The sequence below is a fragment of the Staurois parvus genome, unplaced genomic scaffold (assembly GCF_062004578.1).
Source record: "Staurois parvus isolate SC_StPar_1 unplaced genomic scaffold, SC_StPar_1.0 ptg000656l, whole genome shotgun sequence".
Taxonomy (NCBI): domain Eukaryota; kingdom Metazoa; phylum Chordata; class Amphibia; order Anura; family Ranidae; genus Staurois; species Staurois parvus.
This window is the reverse complement of record NW_028318452.1, coordinates 1,158,374-1,178,613: the sequence shown is the minus strand read 5'-3', so window position 1 is coordinate 1,178,613 and position 20,240 is coordinate 1,158,374. Positions and strand designations below refer to the sequence as shown.

At 41.4% G+C, this 20,240-nt stretch overlaps 1 protein-coding gene across 1 annotated transcript in view; it reads right to left on the bottom strand.

The window, feature by feature from the left end:
- Positions 1-3,754: 3,754 nt before the first annotated feature.
- WDR41 (WD repeat domain 41) overlaps positions 3,755-20,240 on the bottom strand; it is a 56,557-nt gene continuing 40,071 nt past the window's right edge. Inside the window, exons 7-13 of the mRNA XM_089694212.1 lie at positions 18,930-18,992; positions 17,990-18,100; positions 17,282-17,466; positions 16,428-16,549; positions 13,736-13,824; positions 9,941-10,074; positions 3,755-8,515 (exon numbers count right to left, since the gene is read on the bottom strand). Of these exons, the coding sequence (XP_089550338.1) occupies positions 8,354-8,515; positions 9,941-10,074; positions 13,736-13,824; positions 16,428-16,549; positions 17,282-17,466; positions 17,990-18,100; positions 18,930-18,992 (866 nt within the window). The 3' untranslated portion in view covers positions 3,755-8,353. The remainder of the gene's footprint in view (positions 8,516-9,940; positions 10,075-13,735; positions 13,825-16,427; positions 16,550-17,281; positions 17,467-17,989; positions 18,101-18,929; positions 18,993-20,240) is intronic.

Genomic DNA, 20,240 nt, shown 5'->3' with positions numbered 1-20,240 from the left:
ATGTCAGGAAGTGACATCTTGCTTACTACTATTCATGTGATCACTGATTGGCCAATCAGTAATCACATGATCGGGACCTCACACAGAGGTCCTGTACAGCGATCGGTGTTCCTTCGGACACAGCAGGCACCGGATCGCAGTGCAGCACGCTCCCAGGGAGAGTGCACAGGCAGGGAAGTGGGAGGACATTTATAAACGGCCACCCGCTCCTGCAGCGCTCTCGTCCAGCCGTTTATGTACATGGGCCGGACTGGAAGTGGTTAAAAAAAGAAACCTGAACAGGCATGGATGTAGACAGATGTAAACAGATGATCATCAGTTTACATCCGCCCACCCATAAACATACATTGTGGTTCAGACTGGATCCATCTGAAAGACTGACGGACGTATCTAGACTGAATGCCCGTGTAAAAAGGACCTAAGGACCTTTACTCAAAAACTACTCTTACCTGCTTTCATTCCCACTTTCCCAGACTTGTCAAAAATCGCAGAGGTTTTTTTCTTATTTTGGGGAACAAAATGCATTTTTGGGGGGGCTCCCAAAATAAAGTTGGCGGCACAGAAGAGCAGAAACCCTAAGGAGAATCAGTTGCATAGAAGCCAGGTGCTGGACTCCATGGGCTCGTAAGTGTCGGTTTCTGAAAAGTCAGTATTTGTAGCGGATGACTATTTTTCCCATTCTCTCTGAAGTAGCTCTTTAAAGCGGCAATAAAGTGAAAACATGAAAAACTAATGACCCTAGATGTCTCTTCTATCATAAATATCCGCCACCTTTCTGCGGGTAATGTGATCTGAGCCACACATGCGGATTTCAGACAACAGTGGCCACCTTGGCCCAGCCATTTAAGGGGCTGAAGATACGTAAACTGGAAGGAAGATTGGTGAAGATGGGGACCAGCGAGAGCCATGACAACCACAGTGCTGGAGGGCTCTGTCTGTAGGTAGGTCTGTCATAATGTACTTGCATGCAGTGCGTACTAGTACACTATAAGTTCACACAATGATTATATCTGAAAAACTCTCCGTGAAAAAATTATTTGCATATAACCATTTTTTAATTTGTTTGATCAAACAAGTTTTTCTAAACAAATCATTAAATAAGTCAATTATCTTTCTCATCCTTTGAAGGGAATCTTAAACCTTCAGGTTATACTGCTGACCTCAAGAGGATTTATCACTGGCAAACAGAAACTGTAGGCCAGCCCTGGAATACTCCTTCTACCCTAGAGTGTCCTAGAATGATGGCCCTCTTTTCTTAGGTCTGCTGTTTTAACATGTAACCTACTTTGATTCCAGCAACGTTAATCTAGGTTCATCTTCATGTAGTTGCAGGTCTCTTTGCTTGCTCGCAACTACCCAGACAAGAACACAGTTGTCCTCAGTCTCAGCTTTGGGGGTCCTACTACACCTGCACTGTGACTCATGAGCTGGGGGATATTACTGCACATGCTGACACCAGTTCTTGGAGTTATTACTGTGGGAGAATGACAGCTCTGGACCCAGGAGTGATGTAATACACATCACTTCTGGGTCCATTAGTTGTAGGCGGGATTGAGGAGCCCTGTAAAAGTGATTGAGCGACTCTGGTGCCACTGAATCACCTTTAACTGGAAGCTGGGAGTTGGCTGTAAAATTCAATACAGCCAGTCATAGAAAAGAATGACTGTGCACAGCCACATCTGGGTAAAAACACAGATTTTTTTTGCATCGTTTACACATGCATGCATGTATGATGCATTCTCCAAATGAAGTTCCACTTTCAGCAGATACATCATACATACATGCATGTGTAAATGTTCATGCAAAAAACTATTGGAATTTACCAAAGTACGGCCATGTCCAGCCAATCTCTTCTAAAAGTGGCTGTATGTGCAACCTGCAGCACCCCAGGTATGGAAAAACACCAAACTTAATATACTAGGGCAGATTTGTGCCACCAACCTTTCGTGTTCATAAGCCCTTAAGCTTTGTAAAATGCTCAGGCAGCTTGTACATAGTTAGTCTGGCTGAAAAAAGACAAAAGTCCATCCAGTTTAACCATTAAAAAAAACAAAGTTATAATCCTATACCCACAGTTGATCCAGAGGAAGGCAAAAAAAACCCAGCAAAGCACGATCCAATTTGCTCCCGCAGGGGAATAAAATCCTTCCTGATCCCCCGAGAGGCAATTGGATATTCCCTGGATCAACTTTACCGATAAATGTTAGTATCCAGTTATATTTTTTGTATGTAAGAAAGAATCCAGGCCTTTTTTAAAGCAATCCACTGAGCTGGCCAGAACCAACTCTTGAGGGAGTCTATTCCACATTTTCACAGCTCTCACTGTGAAGAAACCTTTCTGTGTTTGGAGATTACATTTCTTTTCCTCCAGATGTAAAGAGTGCCCCCTTGTCCTCTGTGTTGACCTCAGGGTGAATAGCTCTACACTGAGTTCACTATATGAACCACTGATGTATTTATACATGTTGATCATATCCCCCCTTAATCTCCTCTTCTCAAGAGAGAATTCAGTTCCTCTAATCTTTCCTCATAGCTCAGCTCCTCCATGCCTCTTATCAGTTTAGTTGAACTTCTCTGCACTTTCTCAAGTTCCCCAATGTTCTTTTTGTGAATTGGTGCCCAAAACTGAACTGCATATTCCAGATGAGGTCTTACTAATGATTTGTACAGGGGTAATATGATATCTCTCTCTCTGGAGTCTATACCTCTTTTAATACAAGAGAGGATTTTGCTCTCTTTAGAAGCCGCAGCTTGGCATTACATGCCATTATTAAGCTTGTGATCTACCGGAACTCCCAGATCCTTCTCCACCATTGATTCCCCCAGTTGTACCCCCCTAGTATGTATGATGTATGCATATTCTTAGCCCCCAAGTCCATAACCTTACATTTATCAACATTAAACCTCATTTGTTACATAGTCGCCCAATTAAACAGTGCATTGAGGTCGGCTTGCAAGTTGAAGACATCCTGTAAGGACTTTATTGCACTGCACAGCTTGGTGTCATCTGCAAAGACTGAAATGGGATTTTTAATCCCAGACCCTATTTCCTTTATAAATATATAAAAAAGTAAGGGTCCCAACACTGAACCCTGGGGTACACCACTGATGACCCCAGACCATTCAGAGTATGAATCATTAACCACTACTCTTTGAATACAATCTTTTAGCCAGTTTTCTATCCATTTACATACAGATTTTTCCCAAGCCCGTAGACTTTACCTTACACATTAGCCGTGTGTGGGGAACTGTGTCAAATGCTTTTGCAAAATCCAAGTATACCACATCCACCGCCACCCCTCTATCCAAGGTTTTGCTCACCTCCTCATAAAAAGAAATCAGATTTGTTTGACAACTTCTGTCTTTCATGAATCCATGCTGTTTGTTGCCTAAAATATTTTTTTTTTCCCAGCAAGAACTCATCTCTTTGGTCTTTTATTAAACTCTCCAGTATCTTCCCAACTATAGAAGTTAAACTAACAGGTCTATAATTACTTGGTAAAGATTTTGACCCCTTTTTTAAATGTTAGCACCACATTGGCTTTACACCAATCCAGTGGTACTATGCCAGTCATTAAAGAGTCCCTAAAAATTAGAAACAATGGCTTTGAAATGACAGAGCTCAATTCTTTAAGGACCCGAGGGTGTATGCCATCCAGTCCAGGTGCTTTATTCACCTTTATACTGTCTAAATATTTTTGGATCATATCAATTGTACTATTGACAAACAATTGTAAAGAAAAACAACATAATGTAAAATAAAAGATGGTGATAGGTTTTCTTTATTATGTTTTTGTCACATATTTAGAAAATTACATTTATATGGCAAGAAAAATACTTCAGAATACACTGCAGCACAATTTCCCTTTCCAGCTTGTATAGATAGGACCACAGCTTTCTGATGTGAATGTAATACTCAAAACTGGCCACTAGGTGGTATAAAAGCTCGCTACAATGCTGGGGATTGGCAATAACACTAACTAGCTAGCCACAGAAACCAGTAAAATTTAAAGTGGACTTTCCACCTGGGTGGCAAGGTCAACTTATCATAAGTACCCCTCTGCCCTCCCTATAACGCTGCATAAATAGTACCTGGGGTGGGGGGGACTGAAACAGTATACTCAAATATCCCCAACTTCCCTACTGCAGGGGTTACGTCTTCCTCCTACTGACAAGATCCCTGGGAATGCTTGTATATTTCACAAGAATACAATGCAGGGTCATCTTTCCTCAAGATCTAAGCTAATGAACATTCTCCGAAATCTGGCTGGAAAGCAGGTAGATGTAACCCTGCCTAGGTGCTGCAGAAAGAAGCTGAGGAAAGGTAAGAACAGGTATATTATATATTTCTACCCCTCATAGTTACTTTTATGCAGCATCTTATGGAGGGTTGCAATTGTAAAGGTGGACCCTGTCATTGAGGTGGAAGGTCCACTTTTATATCCACAGAGCACATTAAAAGGTAAAATGACCTACTAACACTGTTCTACAAGAAAACAGGAATTACATCTCAGTAGCTCTTTTGTCAGGCAAAATAAATAATTGAAGATACAAAAAGAGAAAGTATCAGTGCAAGCCCCTCTGATTATACAAGAACTGCAAAGAGGAGACAATGCTCTTCTAATCAGTGTAAATCAGTAATAATCAAGTTCAAATAATCCCTAAATTGTTGCATCTATACATCACATAATTAACATCTTTACTTGCTGTGCTTCATAATTATTTTATTCATCCAGTTTGGCAAATACTATTGTGAATAACTGTTATTTGGACGGAAACAAATCGGTAGTAAACTGTTCTGTACCTAGATAGTTATACTATCAAAAGAAGAAATATGGACACATTTATATAAAATTAAAATGCAAATAACGTGAAATTATGCGCATTGTTTTAGTTTTTTTTTTTTTTTGCCAAATGATACATGTCAACATTTAAAGGACTAAAAAAAGTAAAACAAAAAAGATACATTATGTGAAAGATCTCCTACAAATGTAAGAAATTATGTACACCAAAGTATCCATACCTATACAAAAGATATTTCACATTTATTTAATGCCATGTAGGTAACATGATCTGGCAAAACAATATTTGTAATTTTTTCTATATGACATTACTAGACAGAATCAGTTGAGGGAGTATATCACTTTCACCTTAAAGCTGAACTAACCCCTCCTATCCTTTACAGCCAAAGTGTGAGCCAACTTTAGCTTACTACACAAAATGAGAATTTCAGACAAATGATTGTCTGTTTTTTCTTGCATGCTAGTCTCATATCGAATACGAATAGTTTGCTAGAGTTACAAACATTCTCGTAATTCTTTCGTTTCCAAGCATGCGCGGTTTTGGGCTCTTGTTTTTTTCCATGCAAATACTATATACTATACTACACAAAATGAGAATTTCAGACAAATGATTGTCTGTTTTTTCTTGCATGCTAGTCTCATATCGAATACGAATAGTTTGCTAGAGTTACAAACATTCTCGTAATTCTTTCGTTTCCAAGCATGCGCGGTTTTGGGCTCTTGTTTTTTTCCATGCATATACTATATACTAATTACATGAAAATCATTCATTCTGTTATCTTACGAGAAACATTTCTGGGCTTGTCCCTTTGGATATTTTTGCATGAGTGATGGTGATCAGACTATAGGACAATCGTTTTAAAAGCCTTTATTTTTTCGTCAGATTCTCTCATGTGTATGAGGCTTTAGCCTCTATTTAGATCTAAACTTAAACATGAATGTAAAGTTGGCCATGAAATGAACATATTCCTCCATTCACACAAGCGTGGACATTTTTCCCTAACAGTGAGACTCCTAGCTGAATATACTGTGGCTGCAGCTGACTGATCGATAAAAACTTTCCAGCAAGCTAGCCCCACAAATGGTCAATCTACGATCCACTTCTGACAAACAGACAGAGCCATACATGGATTGAAATTCAGCAGATCTCTGTTGAACTGGCTAAATTTCAATCCATCTAGGGTCAACTTAATGGTTTTGGGAAACTGTTAAAATCAGTGGTTTTAGTTCTGCTTTAAAGTGAACCTGTGCCCAGATAATAAACACCTATGTAAGTATTTACATACTCTGATTAAGCAGTTAATGCACTTTTAAACAAGTACATTAAAAGCAGCTACAGGGGTCAAGGATGGTTTATTTTAAATCCCTTTTACTGCTTGTTAAGAATATGTATTAGTTTCATGTCCATAGTCTGGGTGCATTTTAAAGCAGAAACTAATCCTCCATCGGCCCCCAGGATTCTTGCCATTATAAGCACAGCATATGTGTCCATTATAACACACCATCTTCCCAAAGCACCCCCTCCTGTGATGAGACAATCTTCCTTTCATCTCCACCATCTTTGCCCCCTGATCTTCCAGGATCAGTCTTCAGCCATTTTGATTTTCCAGCCTGGGATGACACAATGCACATGCCCTCAAAGTGACTGTGGCCCAGCACCCGCATCATGCTACAATTGTACACTGCGTGGCTCAGTATACTATAGAAAAACAATTGCTGACCGCCAAAAAAGGATTTTTAGAATTAGCTGTAAAAGTCGTTTCTTGCACTACATTACAGATTACAGGACACATGCATATTCTTCGACAACTGGGTTATATGTTACTGCCTTCAGGTGACTTGACACACATGCGTCTGTAAACGCTGACACAAACAAAACTCTCACTGACATATATCCTCAGTTTTTTAGCGAGCAAGAAGGATTAGACAGAGGCAGAGGGGTGGGTCCAATGTCCTCTACTGTACTCTCAAAAATTTATTTACAGGTTTTAGGCCGAGTAAGAGGCTAAAGGATGCTGTAGGAGAATAACCAAGGCTGAAATTTGTCCCTTGAGGGTGCTCAAGGCCAGATGTCGATCCACACCTGACTGCAGAAAAACCAGGATACTTCCCGTGGTGTGTCGTCTAGGTCTAGGATGAAACTTTCTCTGCTCACATCATGCAAAATAAGCTTTCCAGGTGCGATGGTATATTTTGTGAGAAGTCGACTTTCTAGCATGGAGAAGTGTCAGAATAAAAGACTCCAATGATCCTTTGTCCCTCAGGACCTGAGCTTCAAACAACCAGGCCGTGGACATGTATAGCACCCTGTGTGCCAACTCACACATGCCTAGGAGGGTGGCCAATCGCAGGATACAGTGCCCCAAGCACCTTTCAGACCAGCCCCACATCTTCCAACACTTTGATGAGGTCCAGGTATGGTCCCAGTGGCATGCCTAGGGCACCAGTCCAGAAGTTGCATAAGTAGCCAGAAGGGCTTGTACATAGCCAAGTTAGAGCAGAATATATATTGTTTTAAATCAATAGAGGGGTTCTCACAGTTCTGTGAGTGTCCAGTACCTGAAAGCAGGCCCAGATCTAAAGAGGGGCTGGGGAGGGCTGTGCCCCCCCCCCCCCCCATTTTAGTTGTGCCTCACAGATCTCCAAGAGTGCATCCAATAATCCATGAGACTTTATGGGATCAACTGATGTAAGGGGAACTCTGATGTTGGCATGTGATGTGAATGGGCAATCTGATGGGGGGCAATTGATGTAAGGAGGCACTCTGTTGGGGACAGTTGATATAAGGGTGCATTCTGATAAAGGCCGTTGCTGTAAGGGGGCACTCTGGTGGGGATACCTGATGTAAGAAGGAACTATGATGAGGACTCCTGGTGCAAAGCTGCAGCAGATTCTGTGTACACCAGTTTTAGTAAATCTCCCTCATAGTCTCTTCTGAAATAAAAGCATTCCTGCTAGCAATATTTTAAAGCCCTTAGTTCTGCTTTAAGAAAGACCTCCAGTCCATGCTGAAAATCTATAGATTCTGATGACCTGTTTAAAACAGAATTATAACTTCTATCAGATACATTTAGAAATCTAAAAAGTGTGGAGGGCTGTAATATGCAAACCACCTGATCCCATAAACCAAGCACCATCAATAATTGCTTGCATGCCTGTCCAGCTTTAAAGAGAACCTATCAGGTGTTCTGCACCTTTAACATAAAAGTCACACCCAAGCACAGACACCACAGGATGCCTAGATAGTTGTTAGCCAAAAACTTCATCCGTGTGTTTACTTGAAACTAGTTTGTTTTGACAATTAGGCCTAACGTCCCCGACTGAATCTTCTTTCTCACTTGGTCTTTTAGTGATGATGCAAGTCCTGTACTTGGGACACTCAGCTACTGTAAAGTAGTTCATCACAATTGAATGGCAGTTATGTGTTTTCCTTTCATTACCAGTAAAAGGTGTCAAACATAAAAATATATATTAGTTTCATAATTTGCAACTCGCTTCACGTTCTGCATGAACCAATATACAACATATTTGTGTTAGCATAAATAAATGGGTTAGTGGAGGGAAAATCGAGGCTGCAAGTCTCCATTTTGCTCTAATTTCTGAAAAAGCAAAAGACTACGTAATCTGGATTCACGCTTTCCTTCCTTCCAAAGGATGATGAGCTGGTCAGCTGAGCATGTGACTAGGCCATGATCTTGAAAATACAGGAACATCTGTAAAAGCAAAATATGGACTAGTTATGCAAATAGAGAACATATAAAGCTGGATAAACAGTGGCAGATTGTCTTTATCTGTATACTTGTTACACAGGAGCATTTGTACAAGCTCTGGGAGATATCTATAGTGTGTGCAAACCCAAAATCTATTTTTTTTAATATGTTTGGCATCATGCTTCACTGTATAAAGTTTTCCAACCTTTTTTTGAATACGTTTTGAATTTAGTTGCAAAGTTTCTTACCGAAGATCCTGCCAGTGACAGCATTTCAGTTAACTGGTGGCCAGCAAATCAAATCTGGTGAAGGAAAGTGTACACCTAATAGACAGTCCAATGGCCGACTGAAGGAGCACATGACAAGCTGATCATCTAAAGGTTTGCCTTCTAACACAGGGGCATACCTACAGGGATCGCAATTTCGACCTGGCCCCATGCTGCAGGGGACCTGTGTGTCCTCCACCCCATACGCCTGGATAGGAGGAGCGACGGGGCAGCTGCATACAGAGGAACCGATCTCTCCATGTTTCTCCTGTAGCCGCTGAATTCCAGCTTCTCCTCCTCTCCCTCACATAGGCATTCAGTGGCTGCAGTAGGAACATGGAGAAAACGATTCCTCTGTATGCTATGCTGCTGTCCAGCTTCTCTCTGTTGCCCCCATGCTCTCTTGCTCCCCTGCAGCTCTGCCAGGTTTCCCTCTCCCACCAGCTGCTGCATGGGATCTGTAAGGATGGAGAGTGGGAAAGGGGTCAATAAATGTGTCATTTACCAGCCCCTTCTTATTTCTGAATAAAGCTTCAGTTTATGAATGGACAGGAAGCTCTTTACAAAGCTATTTCTGTCCATTCATGCTGTGCTGCTAAGGATGCAGAGAAGGAGATTGAGGGATGTGTCCTCAATCTTTTTTCTCTGTCACAAAGGTGGAACATCAGAGGTCTGTTTAGACCCCTGATATTTCACCAAAGCCCCCCACCCAATGGTGTTCCTGAAAAAATTGTAAAAAAAAACCCAAAACCAAAAACAAAACTACTAACATCAGTGCAAATCTACCAGGGTCACAAAGGTCGCACTTGCCACCAGTGTCTGGGGGAAGGGCCCAGCCAGGTGTCAGTTTATGGTTTCTTGCACGGGGGCCCTGAAATTTCTAGTCATGCCACTGTTATAAGAGACAAATCATGAGGGTTCCCGCTGGTGCTCATGGTTCCTAACCCCAAACCCCCCCCAAAGCCATCCCTGCTGAACCAGACACATTTCGATCCATCTATGGCTGCCTTAACAGCAAAAGCAGAATACACAACACAGCTGAAAAAAAAGTAATAATAAAACACAAGATATGTCTAGTTTTTTTCAGCAGGCTATCTAATTCAGCATTATTTGCAGAGAGATATTTTCTTGGTGTACACCTGTACAAAACCAAAACCTTTACCTCTACAGAAGAAGAATGTCCAATCAAATCTCCAATCAGCTCTAAGGAAGCTACAATGCCATTTTCATTGGTCTTCTTCACTACTTGATTGGACTGCTTACTGCCTTTTCCAAAGCCCCACATAGTGAAAAAACCTGAAAAAGGTAGTTAGCATTTTCAGCCTATTAATGACTTAAAAGAAAATAAAACATTCCAGTCAGTGAATACAGGAAATGGTAAGCCATACACAGCTGCCAATCAGAACTGAACAACCTTTACGTATAAAATGTTTTCTTCATTAAAGTGGATGTTTTCCCCCAAAACAAAACCACGCATGGATGTAGATCTGCAGACTGAATTCAGAACACATGGAAAGCTTATGTTTAATGTATATATTATTTTGCCATAAATTCTTCTTCCTGTTCTTCTGAAGCACTAGTGACATGGCCAGTGCCTTACAGCTGCCCCCTGGGAAGGCTATGTCACCAGGGCCTTCCAGGCAGTTCAAACTACCATCCCCTAATATTTTGAAAAAGGCCTTCTGTTTATACAGTTATGTCCATATATATTTGGACACAGGCACAATTTTAGTTTTTTTCAGGTATTTACCAAAACATATTCAAGCTATAGTTATATAATGGATATGGGCTGAAAGTGCACACTCTCAGGTTTAAATTTGAGGGTATGTACATCCACATTGGAGGAAGGGTTTAGGAATCACAGCTCTTAAGAGTAGCCAAGTGCCTCTCTGATGGATTTGTTTCATTTTTGAAGCCTTACAATGGCCTGTTTCACTTGCATGGACAGCTCCTTTGAACACATGATGTTGGTTCACAGCAACAGATTCCAAATGCAAATACCTCACTTAGAATCAACTCCAGACCTTTTACCTGCTTAATTGATGAAGAAATAACAAATGAGTAGCCCACACCTGGCCAGGAAACAGCTTTTGATTCAACTGTCCAATTTTTTTTGGTCTCTTGAAAATGGGGGGGGGGGGGATGGCTACTCTTAAGAGCTGTAATTCCTAAACCCTTCCTCCAATTTGGATGTACAGGTGAAACTCGAAAAATTAGAATATCGTGCAAAATTTCATTTATTTCAGTAATGCAACTTAAAAGGTGAAACTAATATATGAGATAGACTTATTACATGCAAAGCAAGATAGTTCAAGCCGTGATTTGTCATAATTGTGATGATTATGGCTTACAGCTCATGAAAACCCCAAATCCACAATCTCAGAAAATTAGAATATTACATGCAATCAATAAAACAAGGATTGTACATAGAACAATATCGGACCTCTGAAAAGTATAAGCATGCATATGTACTCAGTACTTGGTTTGGGCCCCTTTTGCAGCAATTACTGCCTCAATGAGGCGTGGCATGGAAGCTATCAGCCTGTGGCACTGCTGAGGTGTTATGGAAGACCAGGATGCTTCAATAGCGGCCTTCAGCTCTTCTGCATTGTTCGGTCTCATGTCTCTCATCTTTCTCTTGGCAATGCCCCATAGATTCTCTATGGGGTTCAGGTCAGGCGAGTTTGCTGGCCAATCAAGCACAGTAATCCCACGGTCATTGAACCAGGTTTTGGTGCTTTTGGCAGTGTGGGCAGGTGCCAAGTCCTGCTGAAAAATGAAGTCAGCATCCCCATAAAGCTCGTCTGCGGAAGGAAGCATGAAGTGCTCCAAAATCTCCTGGTAGACGGCTGCATTGACCCTGGACTTAATGAAGCACAGTGGACCAACACCAGCAGATGACATGGCTCCCCAAATCAACACAGACTGTAGAAACTTCACACTGAACTTCAAGCATCTTGCAGTGTGTGCCTCTCCATTCTTCCTCCATACTCTGGGTCCTTGGTTTCCAAATGAGATGCAAAAGTTGCTCCCATCAGAAAAGAGGACTTTGGATCACTGAGCAACAGACCAGGTCTGTTTTTCTTTAGCCCAGGTAAGATGCTTCTGACGTTGTTTGTTGTTCAGGAGCGGCTTGACAAGAGGAATACGACATTTGAAGCCCATGTCCAGGATCAGTCTGTGTGTGGTGGCTCTTGATGCACTGACTCCAGCCTCAGTCCACTCCTTGTGAAAGTCCCCAAAGCTTTTGAATGGCCTTTTCCTGACAATCCTCTCCAGGCTGTGTTCATCCCTGCTGCTTGTGCACCTTTTTCTTCCACACTTTTCCCTTCCACATAACTTTCTATTAATGTGCTTTGATACAGCACTTTGGGAACATCCAATTCTTTTGTAATTACCTTTTGAGGCTTTCCCTCCTTATGGAGGGTGTCAATGATGGTTTTCTGCACAACTGTCAGGTCAGCAGTCTTTCCCATGATTGTGATTCCTACTGAACCAGACTGAGAGACCATTTAAAGGCTCAGGAACCCTTTGCAGGTGTTATGGCTTAATTATCTGATTAGAGTGGGACACTTTGAGCTGAGAATATTGCACCTTTTCACAATATTCTAATTTTCTGAGATTGTGGATTTGGGGTTTTCATGAGCTGTAAGCCATAATCATCACAATTATGACAAATCACAGCTTGAACTATCTTGCTTTGCATGTAATGAGTCTATCTCATATATTAGTTTCACCCTTTAAGTTGCATTACTGAAATAAATGAACTTTTGCATGATATTCTAATTTTTCGAGTTTCACCTGTACATACCCTCAAATTAAACCTGAGAGTGTGCACTTTCAGCCCATATCCATTATATAACTATAGCTTGAACATGTTTTGGTAAATACCTGAAAAAAATTAAAATTGTGCCTGTGTCCACATATATATGGACCTAACTGTATATTGCCATCCTTTTAGCTACAGGAGTGTTGGCTGGTGTAATGACGCTCGTGTTACTAACATCATGGCAGTGTATATACAATAACAAACCATGCCAGATCTTGCGAAGAGTTTGTGCTGTAGGAGATCTGCAGAAGAAGTCATCAGTGTGTGGGCAGAGAACAAGGAAGAAGAAGCTGGCCAGCTATGATGTTAACATAAGGCGGCAAAAATGATGGCGTGGGATGTAGAGAAGCAGTAGAACAGATAATTGTTAAGTGTGGTAAAAAGGAAAAAAAAGCATGTGGTGATTCCCTTTTATTGTTTGGTCATAAAATGGAAAGTTACACACTGTTAAACTTGCAGTCATGTAATTATTTAAGGCAGGGGTCTCCAAACTTTCTAAACAAATGGCCAGTTCACGGTTCTTCAAACTTTAGGAGGGCCGGACTGTGACCAGCGAGAGTAGAACATGGTATTGGGGGGGGGGGGGATAGTTTCCCATTATTGGTATTAGTGGGAGTAATAGAGCCCCATCATTGATGTCAGTGGGAGGGATAGAGCCCCATCATTGGTGTCAATGGGAAGGATAGAGCCCCATTATTGGTGTCAGTGGGATGAATAGAGCCCCATCATTGGTGTCAGTGGGATGAATAGAGCCCCATCATTGGCGTCAGTGGGAGGAATAGAGCCCCATCACTGGTGTGAATGGGAGGAACAGTGCCCCATCACTGGTGTGAGTGGGAGGAAAAGGGCCCCCTTGTCAGTGTCAGATACTATGCCCCACTGTTGCTGACAGTGGGGGGGGGGGGGGGGTTGAGAAGAGCCCAAAGGCCACATAAAAGCAGGCAAAGGGCCACATCTGGCCCCAGGGCCATAATTTGGAGACCACTGATTTAAGGTATCCTTTCCCACATGGAATACTACTTTCACTCACAAATGGCAGTACTATATATGCCAGTGATAACTACTGTCATAAATAACTACTAACTAATTACAATGGTATTAGCAGTAAAGTTTACCATCACTACATACCTGCTGGCACAGGCTCTGCCTGGAGCTGTGGTTTTGATCTCAACTCCCAAATGCGAACACTGCCATCTTCTGAACACGAAACAAGCTGCCTGGATAAAGCAATTTTATAAATACATATATTTACTATAAATACAGTTTCTAAAAGGTATCTACAATGATCATTCATGCCAAAGTGCAAATGGTATTTCACAATAGCCATGCAGAAAGTTTGTAGTTAAAGTAATAGCAAAATTAATGGTAACTCAGTGGTTGTAAAGCCTGGATTTGTACCTTAATGCATTCCCTGCATTAAAGCGGAGTTCCACTCACACTGTAAAAAATAAAAGTCAGCAGCTACAAAAATTGTAGCTGCTGACTTTTAAAAAAAAAAAACAAAAAAAACAGCCATTCACCTGTTCCACAATCCCACAGTGTCCTCCCCGCAGCCCGTTTCACCGGCCATCCTGTGTTCCAGGCACCGGCATCTTCAGTGTGGGCACCCAGCTGTGACAGCTTGTGGCTTCACAGCCGAGTACCCACTGCGCATGTGCGAGTAGCGCCGTGCTTCCTGAATGGTCCTGTAGTCTTCTGGGACCTGTCATGTGTCCCAGAGGACTATGGGGAGGGAGGGTAGCAAGACAAATTCCGCTTCCAATCACCTAGGCGATAGCAGCGGAAGTGGGAACCAGTCAATTTCGGGTACCTGCTCCCCCCCACTCCCCAAAGGTTCCAATCTTTAAAGCGTAACTTCCCTTTTTGGGTGGAACTCCACTTTAAGGTAAAAAATGTCTCAGTGTTTGTACCACCCCTTCATCCCCCTGTATACTCACCTGAGCCTGATTTCAGTTCAGCGCTCTGCCCATCTGCAGAAGCTATCTCTGCTCACAGAGGCAGCAGCGGGAGACACGGAAGAAAGCAGTTGGTGCGTCAATAGACACACATAACCCAACTCAGAAGTGGTAAAACTTTTTTTGCCTGTGCTACAAGACTCTATTATTACAACAGCTGGTGATCTAGTGCCATACTAATCAAGAAAATCAGGCACAAAAATGGTGCGTTTAAACTTTTTTCACTGAAAAGGGACACTAAACCGCACTCCTGCTTAGTTGTGTACATCCTGTACATACAGGGAAACGTTTATGTGAAAAACATAGACTATTCTTTATGCTGCTGTTTTTAGATGTTGTGTGCAAAAAGCCTGATGTGGCAGAAAAAGGGGTGCTGGTCACCCATTGTCTCCTAGAAAAATTGACTGCTTGCTATTGGTTTTCTATAAAGGTTTTTAAGGGTTTCCATTATAATAAATAAACTGTACTATGTCATTACAGCTTTCTTTTTTATGATTACTTTCTGCAGCCTAAGGTTTATTTCCTAGAAGTTATTTAAAACGGAATTATACTCACCTTGTCTCCAGCAATGCAGGATCCTGGAGCTCCCAGCCCAGACGATAACATATTGAAGCATCCGGCTCTCAATTGCCGGGCACTGTCATTGGCCGGGCAAGGATGACGTCCGTCAGATTCAGCAATGCCGAATTTGTAGAGTGAGCTACGTGTCAGTCACATAATCCCCTGTGTCAGCCAGACGCGGCTGCAGTGAGAGGAGGGAATGCTCGACAATGGCTGGGAATTCATGGGAGTTGTGACTCATAGGCTCTGAAGTCCCAGCCATTGTCAGCACTCCTTCCTCTCCTGCACATCCGCTGCTCCCCAGATCATATGACTGGACTAAATATTTTTAAATATCGGTATCAAACCCAACACCAAAAATGTAATGTATTGCAGCTTACCAATCTTTACATGTGATGGCTGCATCAGTATAATTTTTGGGCTTTTTTTCCCTCTGTTTTCACCTGGTGATCTGACCAGTAACACATCTCCTGTATTAGAGTGCCTACACTCTGGATGAAGGAGCACAGGAGTACCTTTGGACAGCAGCATTTTCAGTCTGGGGGGAGGGGAGTGTTGGATGAACTAGCAGACTGACATACACTAACAAATTAAAGCCTAACTCCAGCTCTCACATTATAGGCAGTTACAGCAAACATTGTTTATCCTCTTTGGATAAAGTTTTTACATCAATAAATACAAGATGGTCATTGTAAGCACCCCTGCTAGTGTTAAATGGTTTGTCTAATTTTTGTAACTGGTACACTCTGCTGGTAAGCTTGTTCTTTTGAAAAACATCAAACTTACTGGCCAGATCACCAGATGAAAATAGAAGAAAGCTTAAAAAAGAAAATAAATGCAGTCTTCACATCAAAGAACTGGTAGGCTGAAATATATGAAATGTTTGGGCTTTTGAGTTTGAGCTTAATACCGCTTTATGGCTAGTTAGACTTGGGCAGGAATTCTACTTTTAGGCGAAGTTCACACCAGATTTTAGCACAGCCCCAGAGTATGACAAGGCAAAGTGCCTTGTCGCTATGTGCCCAGTTCACACCACCAGGTTGTGGTGGTGGTGTGCACTGACAAATAAAAGTACTGGAGGTAGTATGTTTTTTAGTGCAGTGCAGCAGCTGGTGTGAACAAACCTGAAAGCATGCACTAAATAAACAAATTTACAAATACTGTATTGAAACACAGTTTGTTAACCACAGATATGCAAAGCTGCTGATAGTTGTATAAAATTATATTTCTACTTATAATTATTAAAAGAAAGAAAAAAAAAAAAGAGAAAAAAAAGTGGTATTATATTAAATAAGACTTGATACCTGCTCGGAATATTTGCCATGTGCTGTATACTGGAGTCATGAGCATTCTTCTGCAAAGCAATCACTCTCTTTGTATGTAAATTGTAAACGTAAATTCCCCTTCCCACTGCCACATAGACACACTGCAGGGAAAGAATACATAAATTACTGTAATCATATTGACTTAAAGCGGAGTTCCAGCTTTTAGTGAAATTTCCTTTTTGTTTGGACCAAGCTGATCTAAATGAACTATTTACTTCACTAACAGATGCAGTGTTTATGTGCACTGAATAAACTGTATGCAGCTTTAACTACACACAGTATACAGCTTTGTGTTTCTAAAGTGGGATAAGAACTTCCTTTCTCGCTCCCAGAACAAAATCAAGTTGGGCTTAATCGGGCAATTCACAGGGAGCTTTGCATTCAATGAATACAAAGAGTCCTCTGACAGGCATAACGCAGACGTCATGACGTCATCCACCTGCCTCTCCACCTCAGCCAATCAGTGGAGGTTAGGAATGTTTGTACTCATTCGTAGAATACGAAGTTCTTGTGAATGGCTGATCAGCGCTCAGACTCAATTTTGTTTCGAGCATGGGAAGAAAAGTTCTCACCTCACTGCTGGAACACAAAGCTGTATACTGTATGTAGCTGAGGCTACATGCAGTTCATGTACTGCACAGAACCGCTGCATCTGTTAATGAAGTAATTAGTTCGTCTGGAATAGCTTGGTCTAAACAAACTAAACGTCATTGAAAGCTGGAGATCAGCTTTAAAAGGAGAGAATAAAGAAAAACAGGAACATTAAACTACATCTTATGCTCCAAAAATGTACACGCACGTCAGCAGAACTGAAATAGGAACAGAAGACAGACCTCTCCATCAGACGACAGGTGTTGTATGGAAACCTCCTCTTGTGTTGGTAGCAGTCTATTCTCTGGAGGAGAGTCTTGCTGTGCATATATGTGTGGGAAGTTTCTTTCACAACCTTGGATAGACCAGTTTAAAGCATCCCACACAATCAGTTCCCCAGCATCACAGCCGCTCACAAACGTTAACTCTACAGAGAAAGAAACCAAAACAGACGGCATACAAAATATTTCATTTAACTTTTAAACAACATTTAGGCCCCATAACTGACAGCAACAAAACACAGATTTTATCTGTAGCCCTCAAAAATGCAAAACTAAATGAAGGCAGTACCAGCATAAGGGCTCGCTCACACTGAGCATACTGCAATGCATTGCACAGTCAATTGAAATACAGGCAAAATGCATGAACATGTACAAAAATCTACTGCTTCCTATAGTTCTAATACTACTGATATAAAAAAAACAACAAACAAGTGTCTGCATGGGAAAAATCCGTCTTGAAGGACAACTAACCTGTTGGTTTTGGCTTCTGCTGTATGATGAACACAATTTTTCAGGAAGAAATTGTAAATACATATAAGAACGATGATGTTTATTACAAAAATAAAGTTATGTTTTAAAGCTCTGCATATCTGCATTACACTAATTATTATACAAAAATGTTCTGAAAGTACACAGAATGAAGTAAAGAAGAAAAGAAAGGATACTAACCGTTGACATTTATCACAGATCGAACAATGTCCTGATGACCTGAAAGGCATTTAATCTGAAAAATATCCCATTTATCCAATTCTTTGGAAGTGGTGCCTATTTTAAAGATTCCTAAGAGAAAAAAAAAATTACAAAAGGCTACAGGAACTAACAAAAACAGAAAGGTTGCACAAATGTACAAACAGTAGTGCCAGACATTTAACTAGTAACAGAACATATTATAACTAAAGTGATTGTAAAGGCTGTTTTTTTAAACAATAAAAGTTATGATTACCTGCTCTGTGCAATGGTTTTGCACAGAGTAGCCCCGATCCTCCTTCTCGGGTCCCCCCCGCCGGCACTCCTGGCCCCTCCCTATTGCCAAGTGCCCCCATAACACAGGGTTTGCTGTGCGGGGCATGGGGCTCGCTCCTGAGCCACTGCTCTGTGTGTCCATTGACACACAGATGTGGCTCGGCCCTGCCCCCCCCCGCTCTCTCCTCAGTGGCTCACTGGCTGTGATTGATAGTAGCGGGAGCCAATGAGGAGGGAGAGACCTGGGATAGAGGGCTTCTCTCGTGGACATTGCTGGATCAGGCTCAGGTAAGAATTAGGGGGGCAGGGGGCTGCTGCACACTGAAGAGTTTTACTTTTAATGCACAGAATTCATGTAGGTAGAAAGCCTTGAGCCTTTACAACCACTTTAAGTAAATTTTACTATGTAAGGCTACATGCACATGGGCAATAAGATCAGTAGTTTACTGATCATATACATTTGGAATTTTCCTCCAGTATTTCTTTCAGAAATAAAAAAAAAACATCTTGATTGCAATTTTTTTTTTTTTATTACCTATAGTTCCATTTTAAGTCAACTGCATTTACTATGCAGTTAATCACCAATGTGAAGTTACCCTGTGTTAAAATTAAAAAAAAAACAAAAAAAAAAACACACACAACTTACTCAAATCTTTTCCAACTGCTGCCGCCACACAGTTCTTGGGCAGTTCAATCAATGCTACAATACCTTAGAAGACCGAAAAGATACAATCGTAAGTTTATAGTATTCAAGTAAACAATTCTTTCTTGCCATTGCAAACTACATCTGTACGAATACATGTAATAGTCGAAGGCAAACTTTGGAGAGACTAAATCCCTTCTGCCCTCTCTGTACATACCATAAGACGATGGCCCCAAGGTACTTATCTTAGTACCTGGACTCTGCTTCCAAAATATGAACATAAAGCAGAGCTCCACCCAAAAAGGGGAAGTTCCACTTTAAGACTCTGTCCCCCGCTCCCTATTAAGGATTGGCACTTTTAGGAGCGGTGGGAAGTGGATACCCGAATTTGACAGGTACCACTCCCACTTCCGCTGCAATCACCTAGGCGATCGGAAGTGGAAGTTGTCCTCCCTCCCCATAGTCTTCTGGGACATGTGACAGATCCCAGAAGACTATGCGCAGTGGGAACCTGGCTGTGAAGCCGCAAGCTGTCACAGCCAGATGCCCACATTAAAGATGCCAGCTCCAGGGAGAGTAGATGGTGAAACCAGCTGTGGTTAAGACACTGCTGGACTGAGGGACAGGTAAGTGACTGTATTTTAAAAGTCAGCAGCTACAGTTTTTGTGGAACTCCGCTTTAAGCTGTTTTTTTTTCTTTTCTTTTTTTTAGTGTTGAGAAGGGTAAACACCCCTCCCAGGAATTATTGCTTCCAGTTATCCAGCTGCTGAGATCTACCTTCACATCCTGCCCTGGTGACAATACTATTTCTTAGGCAGGAAATTAAGGTACGGTACTAAGCATAAATGAGTACACCCCTTTTTGAAACGTAAGATTTAAATCAATATCTCAATAACACAAGAACAATTTCCAAAAATTTTGACAACACTGAGTTTTAAGGAACATTTGTTTAGCTCATTACATGAAAGTAAGGTTAATAATATAACTTAGATTACAAAATCTTCAGTTTTACTCAAATTAGTTGATGCAAAAATGAATACACGCCACAACAAAAACTACTACATCTAGTATTTTGTATGACCTCCATGATTTGTAAAGACAGCAACAAGTCATCTAGGCATGGAATGAACAAGTTGGAGACATATTGCAAGATCGATCTTTTTCCATTCTTCAAGAACAATCTCTTTTAGAGCCTGGATGCTGGATAGAGAGTGATGCTCAACTTGTCTCTTCAGAATTCCCTATAGGTGTTGGATTGCATTCAGATCAGGAGACATACTTGGCCACTGAATCACTTTCATCCTGCTCTTCTC